The sequence below is a fragment of the Adiantum capillus-veneris genome, chromosome 18 (assembly GCF_014529385.1).
Source record: "Adiantum capillus-veneris isolate H3 chromosome 18, ASM1452938v2, whole genome shotgun sequence".
In the NCBI taxonomy this organism is placed as follows: domain Eukaryota; kingdom Viridiplantae; phylum Streptophyta; class Polypodiopsida; order Polypodiales; family Pteridaceae; genus Adiantum; species Adiantum capillus-veneris.
Genome location: NC_140948.1, coordinates 142993849 through 143006699, shown reverse-complemented (window position 1 = coordinate 143006699; position 12851 = coordinate 142993849). Strand labels below are relative to the sequence as shown.

Here is a 12851-nt window from a genome sequence, read left to right as displayed (position 1 = left end):
GGCAGCAGGAGCACCTTGCTCAACAGGCAACTTCTCAGCAAGACCAACCCCCGCGACTACTCTGGCGTTTTCTCACAAAAGACCTAGCATTTTTGCATCAGATCAGCCTTGGCGATTTGTGCACAACAGATCAGCCCCGGCGTCATCACGACACAGCAGATCAGCCTAGCGTTTTTGCATTTGCAGAACCCCGGCGACAGAAGGACCAATTTCAGCCCCTGGCGTTTTTGGATTTCAGCAGCAAATTAAGACCGGCATTATTCACCTAAAGTGTAGCAGATTCAAGCCGTAAAGACCATCAGTTTTCAGCCCTAAGAAACCTCATTTTTCAGCCAAGAAAACGCAGCCAAAAAAGTCATTTTCAGCCACCGAAACAGTCCCGAAATTCAGCGATTAGAAGATCTCAGATTTCAGCCATCGTCGTCGTCGTCGTCGTCACCATCGTCGTCATCGGCATAGTCCCATTGCATCAGTCCATTGCATACGCATTGTACACCTTTGTGCAATCAAAGTAGACCACTCTCGCCGACGAGAGTGGGGCCTTCGGAGGAGGGTTTTACAACCTCTCGGGTGTCGTATCTCTTCTCTCTCCTTCTCTCAGACTCATTCACTTGCACGCACAATATCCACTCACTTTGTTCGTGATCATAGCATTCTCCATAAGACGGAAAGCTCTCTCTTTCCCTAATAACTAAAAGGAACCTTGAGCAATAAAGATCACTAATCTTGAGAAAATACAACATTCATTCCGCTGCACCTAACATTGGTATCAGAGCTTTGGAAGTGTTCTGCATTACTCAAGGAAAGAACCACAAGAAATTTTTTTTGCTTGTTGTGATCGCACGAACCCAAGTTTACTTGGGCGTGGCGATTCCTAATCGTGTTTTGTTGAAGAGTGACAGGAATCCCAAGAAAGAAGGGCTTGTTCAGCCTCCCCTTGTGTCTCTTTTCACTCATTGAGAGCGGACCGTGCACTTAGCAGCCGGCCAATCGACGTGAGGTGGGAAAAAGCAACCTTGGTGTGAGCGCAAGGCCGCCAAGGGGTGCGCCCGCAGAAAGGAGTAGAACTCGGGTGAAGAGAAGATCCTTCTCCAACGTGATTTGCAAGCGAAAGAAAACCTCAAGAACCCTAGATTCTCACGAATCAAGGACCCCAAGAACTCAAGAACCTCAAGAACCCTAGATTCTCACGAATCAAGGACCTCAAGAACCTCAAGAACCCAAGTTCCTCGTGAACTTAAGAACCCAAGACCCCCCAAGAACCCAAGTTCCTCGTGAACTTTAGAACCCAAGAACCCACGATTGCAGAATGATCATCACTCGAAGTGGGTTAAATACTTCGCTTGGAAGTGATGAGCATGAGAGAGGCGAAGAAGAATTTTCCACACCAGGAGGTTTTTCCGACCCTCCCCCTTCACCATCTACGACAAAAATAGCACTAACTCCTAGGGAGGAGTTGGAACAAGAAAGAGAAGCAGATAGAAAAGCCTACGAAGAAGACATGGCAGCCATCGAGCGTAAGTACCAAGAAAGAATGGCAGCCATAGCGCGCGAGAGCAAAGCAAGACAAGCAGACTTTGATCGCAAGATCAAAGCACAAAAAGAAAAGAGCGACCAACACATGAAAGAGTTCTTGCGACTCTTTTCTATTGTGCAGGCACAGTTCGCACAAGATCAAGAAGAGGAGACTCTCTCAGTATCTACTTCTCCACAGCATGACACACAGGATTTGCATGATTGTGTGAAGCATGATGATGATTTGATTGATAATGATTTGCATGATGATTTGATTGACAATGATAAGCATGATGATTTGGATGCCAATGATTTGCATAATGATTTGGATGACAATGACAAGCATGATGATTTGCATGATCAAGATGTGATTTCTCAAAAGCATGATGATTTGCATGATCAAGATGTGATTTCTCACAAGCATGATGAGTTGCATGAAGATGATGTGATTGTTCACAAGGATGATGTGTTAGTGGATGCTTTTTCTAGCGAAACTAACCTCGTTGCAGATTCGATCAATCACGAAGGATCGATCTTGGCTCTCGAGCCTTGGTCCAAAGAACCCTCACAGGAAGTATTATGTGTTCGCATGATTGATACGCACGCATTGTTCGAGTGTTTCATTCGTGAAGGTTTCCTGTATTTTAGTCAGCATCGTTATGTGATCCCTTTTCCTAGGCATGACATTGTATGTTGAGCACGTTTCTCTCATGGATGAGCACGAATGTATGCGGATTGTTCATGAAAAGTTGAAAAGTTTGCATGTAAGGAAGTCGCATTCCATGTTTCTTCCTTGGCATGATACATTTTCCGAAAGAGCACATGATTATATGAGCACCAAGCATGGGCATTTCCATTGTGATTTGCCACAGTTGATTGATTTCGATCAAACAGAAAAGATTCGATCTCATTGTTTGCATGTGTTTGACGAACGGGTTGTCACTCCATCTATTTGTTCATCTACATTGCATGCATAGTCTTTAGAGAAGACCAGATTTTTTTCCTTCACTTTACATAGAATGGGTATGTTCATGGTTTTGTGTTGGAGATTGTTTCAGGAATTTTCAACCATGGAGATTCTTGAAGACGGAAGAAGCAGGACTCTAGACGAAGTTAAAGCAAGAAAGGAGATTCAGAAGACTTTGTGTCGCTTTCGGCGCGGCCCAAAGAAGCAAGCGTTGCAGACCTTTATGAAGTTCAAGTACCGCACGACCCACACATCAGAGTGGGCCGACAAAGAGTCCCTTCCAGGATTCTGGATGCTGTTGGCGATCTCCTTCGACGCCATACAGTTCGGTACCAGTACCTCACTTTGAAAAGAAGGGGATGTCACGTGACACATCCCAACCCTATGTGTCCGTGGACAAGCTACATCACAGCAGGGTTCAGTCAAGTTCAGTCAAGTTAGATTAGCAGTGATCTGGCACTTTTGTGAGTCTATTCGTAGACCGTGCATGCCCAATCACTTAGCATAGATGCATATCCTCCGGTTGCACACAGCATGATCATCGGAATTCCCATCAGAATCCATTAGCATCAATAGTGGAATTTTCCAATGCATTTAGCCTATTTTCCTATTTATTGGGATTTTCACTTATTATTTTTAAGTGACTTTCCAACAAAAGTAGGTAGGGCAATTTTGCTAAGTTAATATATAAGCAAACCCAAGTTAGCACTTTCTGGCAGAAGAGGCAGCAGGAGCACCTTGCTCAACAGGCAACTTCTCAGCAAGACCAGCCCCCACGACTACTCTGGCGTTTTCTCACAGAAGACCTAGCGTTTTTGCATCAGATCAGCCTTGGCGATTTGTGCACAACAGATCAGCCCCGGCGTCATCACGACACAACAGATCAGCCTAGCGTTTTTGCATTTGCAGAACCCCGGCGACAGAAGGACCAATTTCAGCCCCTGGCGTTTTTGGATTTCAGCAGCAAATTAAGACCGGCATTATTCACCTAAAGTGTAGCAGATTCAGGCCGTAAAGACCATCAGTTTTCAGCCCTAAGAAACCTCATTTTTCAGCCAAGAAAACGCAGCCAAAAGTCATTTTCAGCCACCGAAACAGTCCCGAAATTCAGCGATTAGAAGATCTCAGATTTCAGCCATCGTCGTCGTCGTCGTCGTCGTCACCATCGTCGTCATCGGCATAGTCCCATTGCATCAGTCCATTGCATACGCATTGTACACCTTTGTGCAATCAAAGTAGACCACTCTCGCCGACGAGAGTGGGGCCTCGGAGGAGGGTTTTACAACCTCTCGGGTGTCGTATCTCTTCTCTCTCCTTCTCTCAGACTCATTCACTTGCACGCACAATATCCACTCACTTTGTTCGTGATCATAGCATTCTCCATAAGACGGAAAGCTCTCTCTTTCCCTAAGAACTAAAAGGAACCTTGAGCAATAAAGATCACTAATCTTGAGAAAATACAACATTCATTCCGCTGCACCTAACAACATCCTTGAGTGATGATACCGAACACTGCCAAAGAGCTCTAATACCAATGTAATGTGCAGCGGAAGCGAACGATGGTGTAAGCTCAGGATGAGTAATCAGTGGGTGCTCAAGGTTTCTTTAACTATAGAAGAAGGGAGAGCCTTCCTTGCTTAGAGAGAGAATGTGCAATGACCAAAACAAAAGAGTGGAATACAAACTGTGAGTGAGTGCAAGAGAGTGCTAGAGAGAGAGAAATGAAATGAAATGTTATATTAACGTCTTCAAAAGGCCAAAATGACCTATGAGACCAATCAGTTACAAAATAGTGAATCTAATACCATGTCTGGGTACAAAAGAACTAGAAGTGGAACAAAATACTACTACTACTACTACAATCTAAAACTACGTGGGTGTAGCAGCTGATACAATAGGTACCCGGTAAACTGGATGTAACAGTGTGTGAAACAAAGATGGAAGAAATGGTGAGGATCCATCCTCATCTGCACTCTGGATGTCGAGAGAGTATGGCTCGAATCTTCTGTTGTAGTCTCCGTCGATGCTGTGTAGCTCCTCTCCTCAGTCGCGGTCGTCTGTATCTCTGTAGCTCCAATGCTCGGTCGATGAGAGTGCCAGTAGTGGTCGAATGAGTGTGGGACGAGCTCTGCAGTGGTGGCTGCTCCTCTGGCTGTCCCATATCTAGTGAAAAGAAATCTGTAATGTGTCTCTGGGACTGCCTCTCTCTAGCTCTCCCCAGTAAAGTGTCTCTATACCTGTGTAACTCAAGTAGATATAGTCCAAGACATCTCTGATCCTCATAACTCATGACCCTAGATAGAGGACCAAAACCCTCTCTGAATAAGCAGTGGAAACGCCCCCGTATCTCATAGAACACTGTGCAATGACATATGTAGTGCAACTCTGTCTCTGGCTCTCTCTGGCATAATCGGCATATCCTGCTGTCTGCTGGTATCCCTCTGAATCTACCGGTCTCAATCTCGAGCTGATGTGAGGATGTGCGTATCTGACCAATGGCACAACGCAAACCATGAGACATATGTGTGTCCATGTAGCTGGGTCGAATCACAAACCCATCTCCTGTGAGGTGGAGAAGATGCTCTCTATAGAAAGCCATCTTCGTGCTCAACTCCTGAGGCGGCTCTATCCATGTCCTCCTGGTGTCGAGCTGGATCAGGTCCTGACGAATGAGTCTAGTGATCTCCACCCGTGTAAGAGACAGCGAGGGTGCCTGAAGAGAATACTGGAAAGGGGGCAACCTGTCCATGGTGAAGCCATGCGTCTGAAACCATGAAGTCATCTGTGCATACCAGCATGAAGTGTCCCCCTATAGAGCTAACTGTCTGGAAGACTCAAGGGCCAATCTAGCATATCTGTCTCTAGTAGTATCCCATAGGCTGTGCACAAAGGACACTGATCTGGTAAGCGCCTCAATCTCCATGGGGGGGGCAGCTAGCTCTGCTCGAATGATCGCGTGAGGTACGGAGGCCTTGGCTCTAATCAATCGGGAGATCATAGATACCAAGGGCCTCTCCATACGTCTCCAACCATCCTGGCCTACAGAAGGTCCCCATACCTGTACCCCATACATCATAGCTGAGGCTACTAAAGTATCAAAGAGCCATAACTTTGTCCGAGGTTCCTGGAACTGAACCTGCGAACACATCCTCTCCAAGCCTCCCAAGGCCGCATAAGCTCTGGTCAGTCTAGTCTTTGCTGCTCTCCCCAAAGAAAACCTCGGCCCAGTGAAGACTATCCCAAGGTAAGTGTATGCATCTGTATACTCCACAATCTCTTGACCATACGTGAAGGTCGGTGCCGATCTCCTGATCCACTGCGGTGTGGTGTTAAACACCATGACCTTGGTTTTACCAAGGTTTACAGACAATCCACTATCCTCTGCAAAACTGTGTAATGCATCCAACTGTCGCTGCATACCCTCTGGTGAGTCAGAGATCAAGACAATATCATCAGCATATAACAACAATGGGATCCACGTCCCTGCCAGCTGGGCACCTCTATCACCCTCTCTGTCAATGTAATCAGACACCTCATCAACATACATACCAAATAGAGTAGGAGACAATGGGCAACCCTGTTTCACCCCGATAGTGGAGTGAACTAAGTCAGATATCCCCTCTGGGGTGCGTACATGTCCCATCACTGATCTGTATAAAGCCATAATCCCCCAAATCAACACTGTGGGCACCCCCATCTCCTGCAGTCTGCGCATCAGTCGAGCTCTCGGTACCATGTCAAATGCTTTGCGGAAATCCACAAAGCTACAATAAATCCGTCTCCCATGTGACCTGCCCTCCTCAATGATAGCTCTGAGTGTCAGAATATGGTCAAGAGTGGAGAAACCCCTCCTGAAACCTGCCTGTCCCTTTGCCCGTACACCCTCACCCTCTGCCCAGTTACTCAACTGCTGCTCAATAATGGATGCATACAATCGTGCCAGTGTGTGTCCAACCATAATAGTGCGGTAATTTCCAGGCTCTGTAGGATCACCTGCCTTGAATATAGGCACAATAGTAGACAACCTCCAAGTCTCAGGTAATCCCTCACACATGGCACGATTGAACAACACTGCAAGAACCTCCATCAGCATATCCCTAGCATGTATAAAGTGCTCCGCTACTAGACCGTCATGATCGTAAGCCCTCCGGGTCCTCATCCTGTCAATGGCTCTCTTTACCATCTCAGTGGTAAAGAAGGTGCTCGTAGGTGGACATGGCTCTGTAGGATCTGGAAGGGGATCCTGCCCAGGAACCGTATATAACGATGCCGCATACTGGCCCCACACATCAGGAGAAGTAATCACTGGGGGAGGGGAGTGCTCATGGAAGAGTCGCCATGCCTCGCCTGAGTCTCTACTCAAGAACAACTGATACAAGTCTCGCTCCATCTGGGCCAGGTAAGCTCGTTTCTTCTTTCGCACAAGGCGCAGGAAAGCAATCCGCGACTGTCTGTAGGTGATGACTCCTAAATGAAGATCCCTCTGAAGCTGGGCTCTCATCTCTCTGCACTCCTCATCATACCAACTATTCTGGGGCATGCTCCCAGAATGTCGCCTCCGATCCGGTTGAGTGTGTGGGTATGCCTCTGATGCTGCATCATGTAGTGTCTCAGTCAATAAAGTAGTGCACTCCTCTACTGAGAGGCCTGGAGCAACTGTGCATAGACGATCCCAGATCGCCTCTGTATAAACCGAGTCAGTCTCTGGTGTAAATGTATAACGGGTGTGTGACCTGCCTCCTGATTTCTGGGCTGTACTAAACTGAAAAGATACGGACAGTGTCAAGAGAGCATGATCCACTGCTACGCCCACTGGTCTGGCTCCCACCATGAAATCCTGAATACAAGGAATAAAGCTCGGCTGTGTCATAACATAGTCCACTGTACTGGCCCCATGTCTGTGTGGAAAGCATGTGAAGCCTGCTGCTCCAGGAAACCGCTGTAAGCCATTAAGTATGGCTAGCCCATGTGTAGTCGTCATCTCCGTGAGGTATCTCCCATACTCAGTCTGCTCTCTGTCATGTGAGCATCTGTCAAACCCCAGCTCACCCACATCCAACTCTCTAAGCATCTCATCTGAGGTGTCGTAGAAGACTGTCTGACAGTTGCCCGTTCGAGCATTGAAGTCTCCTAGGAGGATGACATCACCATCCCTAGAAAACTCCCATATATCATCATCTAGAATTGAGAAAGGCGACTGCCCTCTGGATACAGCATATACTGACGTACTGGGGGGGAAGTAACATATAGCAATATATAGAAATCGACCTGTGTCAGCTCTCAGCCTCACCCACATGTATCTAGCCTGATCATCTCTCCGTACAATATGTAGTAGTGGCTGTAGCTCCTCCCTAAACAACACCGCTACTCCTCCTGAACCTCTACTCCCATGCTCAGATCTCGTGACTGTTCTGTGGGCTGTCTCCCATTTGTATCCCACCACATGTGGCATCAGTTGGCCAGGGGCCTGGTGAGTCTCTGAAAAGAAAACAATGTCCTTGTCTCTGAAACTGTCCTCAAAGGCACCAACATCCAACCTCATAGACCCATTACAATTCCAAGTCGCCATCCTCAATGTGGTCCCATAGGTCTCGCACCGTCATGTAGAGCGCCGCTCTACAATCACCACCCGACCATCTCTGTAAAAGGCCATCTTCCCCTTCTCCCTTGCCGCTTGAATCTCGGGCATTACTTCTCTCATATGCGCAAGTTGTGAGAGAGTGAGGTCATCGCCTAAGAAAATACCTGTCTTCTTGAGAGTAGGTCTCTTCCTCAAGAATTCCTTCTTCTCTTCCAATGAAGGGAAGCGTAGTATGAGAGCTCTTTTCTTTGAAGATTCTCCGGGGCCCTCACTCTTCTTGCCCACTCTCCATGCCTTTGTGTGTGAAGGCTTCTCCACCCCCATCATTGATGTGAGGCTTGTGACCTCTTTTTCCACATTGTTTATGTCCTTGAGGCCGGTTACCCTCACATGTAGAGCCCGCACCCTCCTTCTTTGTTCCTCTTCGAGGGTCATGTTGATAAGAGTGGGTGTACAAGGAGCTTCCTTACCTTTCCCTTTCTTGGCAACCTCAATCCATTTTTCGGCCTCCTCTACTTTCTTTTGCGTTTCGGATATGACCGCGGCCCATGACTTCTTCTCCTCATTGATGTTGTCAATTTCTTCCCTCAAAGAGGGCTGAAATTCCCCCTCTTCAAGCCCATTTTTTTACCGTGTTTCCAACACTTCTTTGTGGAGGTCCAAAATGCTATTCTCCAACGTGGCGATCTTGTTGAGAAGATGATCCTTCTCGTCCTTCCACCTCTTCTCCTTTTCTTCATTTTCTCGGAGGAAAACGGTCTTCGCGTTCCTCCAATCTTCCATCTCTTTTCTCCATGCTTTCATTTCCAATTCAATGATGGAAATTCGTTTGGAGTGAAGCATATATTTGAGTTTGCTTGTTGCCATAGGTGAGGTTGGGGATGACATGAGAGAGAGAGAGAGAGAGAGAGAGAGAGAAGAGAGGATTGATGTTTCTAAAGTGCAGAAAATGCAGCAAACCCTAAAACGCAGATCTGTCCAACAACCCAAAAAAAAAAAAAAAAAAAAACCAGTCGCGAACCCTAAAATACAGGTCGCGAGCCCTAAAAACAGGTCGCGAACCCTAAAATACAGCAGCAAACCCTAAACGAAAGCATGGTAAAGAGAGAGAGAGATGGTATGATGAGAGAGAGAGAGAGAGAGAGAGAGAGTTTTGGAGTTGGAGAGAGAGAGAGAGAGAGAGAGAGAGAGAGAGAGAGAGAGATTTTACTAACATCTTCTATGAGCAGAGTTACGCTGACACAGAAACAATTTGGAACTCTAAGAATAGCAGCACTTCCAATCAGAGCCACGGATGGGGAGAGAGAGAGAGAGAGAGAGACGACATCAAATGGGGTCCCAAACCCCCCTCCAAGGGCCCCCCTCTTTATTGCTGGAGAGGTATTTGCTTTAGATTGCACAAAGTCTAGTACAATGCTTCTACATGCTGTGGTACTTGACGACGACGTTGTCAATGGGCTGAAATCTGAAAACGCTAGGTCTACTCCTATGGATCTCAATCGTGCAGCGAGACTAATGCTGATCTGTCACAGAGGGTGTCAAGTGCAGTAAGAAACTGCAAAATGCTGACTGCTTAGGGCTGAAAACAGAAAACGCTGGCTGTCCTTAAGGCTGAAGACTGAGCGTTGGCTGATCTGTTGTGATAGGAAGAATACGGCGAGGATCTGCTACCGAAAGGGTGCGGTACGTCGAGGCTGAGGGCTGACCTGAACCATTGATCTTGCAGGCTGAAAATGCTGATCTTGCTGATGCAAAAACGCTAGGCTTGCTTTTGAGAAAACAATGAAGAACATGAGGTACTGCTGGGTGCTGAGCCTCCTTATGCCTTCTACCTCTTCCGCTTCTACTAGGCGCCCCCTGCCTCCTTATACAGGTTCAGAAAGTTGGGTCAAGCAGTGCTGGAGGATGCTCCACAATCTGGAAATTAATAAGTCACTTATTATTATTAGATAGAGGTGTTTCATATGCAATCGCAAAACTGGGTTTATGCGATGGACAATGCTCATGCTGGGTACCAGGTACTGATGCTAATGATCCTATGTTGTGCAATCAAAGGGTATGCAGCTCTGCAGCTACTCTAAGTGTCTGGACATGCACGGCCCGCGTACAGGCTCACAAGGTTGCCAAACACTTCCTAGGCTACCTAAACCCTAAGTAGGAACAGCTTGTCCACATGCACATAGGGTTAGATGTGCACGTGAAACTCTCTCTCTTTGTTAGCATTATGTTCACCTTCAAAATGCTTCTCCTCCTGGTTACAGGCTTCTCTCCACAAGTACATTGGCCCTTGGTTGTGAATTGGTTTCCCATACACCATCAGGCATACTTAGGACCGGCACCGGTACTTTGCCATTATAGGCCGGTTTTGGCCATTTTATTATTTTTAGGATGAGGGTTTTATTTTCTAGTCGTGGTATTTAACAAGAGATATTTGCCCAACCTCCTCTGGCAATATGTGCCCTAGAGGGCTCTTTGTCCTTTGTCTTGTATCATTCGCAGAGTTTGTCATCTGTGGTTATAGAGCTCGTTGTTCTTTGTCATTCAAAGTTATAGAGCTCGCTGTTCTTTGTCATCTGTAGTTATAGAGCTCGTTGTTCTCTCTCGTTGTATCTTGCATCCCTCATTATGTTGTACCTTTGTATTGACTAGAGAGTCTCTCCCACTTTCATTATCACTACAACATTTCGTTTAGGATGTTAGTCTTTCATTCAATGCACAAACTTTGTATTAGATTCACCAATTTGTAACTTGTCGGTCTCATAGGTCATTTTGGCCTTTTGTAGACGTTAATATATCATTTCATCATCATCTCTCTCTCTCTCTCTCTCTCTCTCTCTCTCTCTCTCTCTCTCTCTCTCTCTCTCTCTCTCTGTGTGTGTGTGTGTGTGCACACTTTACGATGATATAAAGCTCCAAGCGCTTATTGCCTGATCTGCTATTGCCCTCGGTAGCACTCAGTCCCAACACCAGCCTTGGATCACTTCCTCTCCCTGTAACCAATGTTTTTTAAACCAGCGCTTTGAAAATTTCCCCATCAGCTTAGCATTAAAACTCCCAACCTCCCATCGTTTATAAAAAACTACTACATATGCATTTATCAAATAATATGGTAATGCGTTTTCTTTACTTTGTAATAGCGTTCTTTTTCCTTTTGTCACTACGCGGGCGGATTGCAGCATTATTTTCCAGCTTGAACCTTCAACTGCGATTCTCTCTCAAAGTGGTGGTGCTGTTGCTTTTTCTTTCCTCCATGCCAGCGATCTCTTGCCAGATCTTACCCCACACGGCTTCGGTGTGTGCTCGCCCTATCTACTGCCTTCTCCCGACTTCAATGTAAGAGCATAATGTTCACCTTCCAAATGCTTCTCCTCTTGCTTACAAGCTTCTCATCACTTGCATTGGACCTTGGTTATGGATTTCAAGCATGCTTAGGGTTTGCACGGGCACTTTGACCATTTAAGGCCTGCTTTGGCCATTTTATTATTTTTAGAATGAGGGTTTTAATTTCTGGTCATGGTATTTGAGAGAGATATTTGCCATGACCTTACCCTAGCCTAGGGGGCTCTCCCTCCATTGTCTTGTATCATTCGTGGAGGTTGCTATCTGAAGTTATTGGGCTAGTCAGCCTCTCTCTCTCTCTCTCTCTCTCTCTCTCTCTCTCTCTCTCTCTCTCTCTCTCTCTCTCTCTCTCTCTCTCTCTCTCTCTCTCTCTCTCTCTCTCTCTCTCTCTCAGTGATGGGAACACAAACCCCTTAATTCCCTCCAGAAGGTAAAGATTGCTGCAAGATCAGAAACTTAACTACAAATCCTTACTGAGGAACCTCATTCCATCCAGAAGGTAAAGATTGCTGATCAGAAACTAAACGAGTCTCTTCCTGTCGAAATGTGGCAGTGCCTGTGTTAACTAGACACACCTCGCACACACTCCCATGAGGTGTACTCATATTGACCCAAAAATCCCGTCGCCATACACACGCGGGGTTAAAAGGAAGTGAATTGTTGACGATGAAATCAAAAACGGAAAGCCGGTGAGCAAAAGAACCTGTGAGTAGGAGCTGCTCTGCGATGGTACTTTTTGGTATCCATGTTCTCCTTCGACTTTGCTTCTGCAGCGACGTTCTGCTGCTTCTGCTTCTGCTTCTCCCAGCTACAACGGCGGGCGTTCTCGACGCGGGAAGCCAAATGCTCTTTGCTTGTATCGTGTCGAAGAAGCAGCCGTATTACTTATTTGAGAGATGAAATGAAATGAAATATTATATTAAACGTCTTCAAAAGGCCAAAATGACCTATGACACCAAACTCATAAAATCATCATCAATGCCCGAGGATGGCCAGCATTGGGCGTTGTTAGAGATAGTAGTGTATCGGTCGCTGAAGAGCTTTGTTAATGTCCGCCTCTGTAGATGACCTATGAGACCAAACTCATAAAATCATCATCAATGCTCGAGGATGGCCAGCATCGGGCATTGTTGGAGATAGTATTGTATCGGTCGCTGAAGAGCTTTGTTAATAGCCGTATCGGGCGTCTCCCATATCATGCTAGAATAGTCCTGGTCCTTTGATGGAGCCTTTGTTGATGTCATGGTCGCCCTCATAGACGTGGGTGTCTAGCTCTTTCGAGCTTAGTGACTTAGTGACTTAGTGGCTTTGAAGTCTGTTGTGAAGCATGCCCATCTGGCTATTGAGTCCCTGCCTTGAAGAAGGTAGTGATCTCCCTCTGTGAATGTCTCCCATTGCCTGGTCTCCTCAAGAGACTCTCCCTGTGTGTGCACAGCTCTAGCAAAAACA

General features: G+C 46.4%; 1 protein-coding gene across 1 annotated transcript in view; it reads right to left on the bottom strand.

Moving 5' to 3' along the window:
* Positions 1–12275, bottom strand: part of SCC3 (sister-chromatid cohesion protein 3) — an 89422-nt gene extending 77147 nt beyond the window's left edge. The window contains exon 1 of the mRNA XM_086489431.1: positions 12106–12275. Within this exon, the coding sequence (XP_086345557.1) occupies positions 12106–12149 (44 nt within the window). The 5' untranslated portion in view covers positions 12150–12275. The remainder of the gene's footprint in view (positions 1–12105) is intronic.
* Positions 12276–12851: the final 576 nt, after the last annotated feature.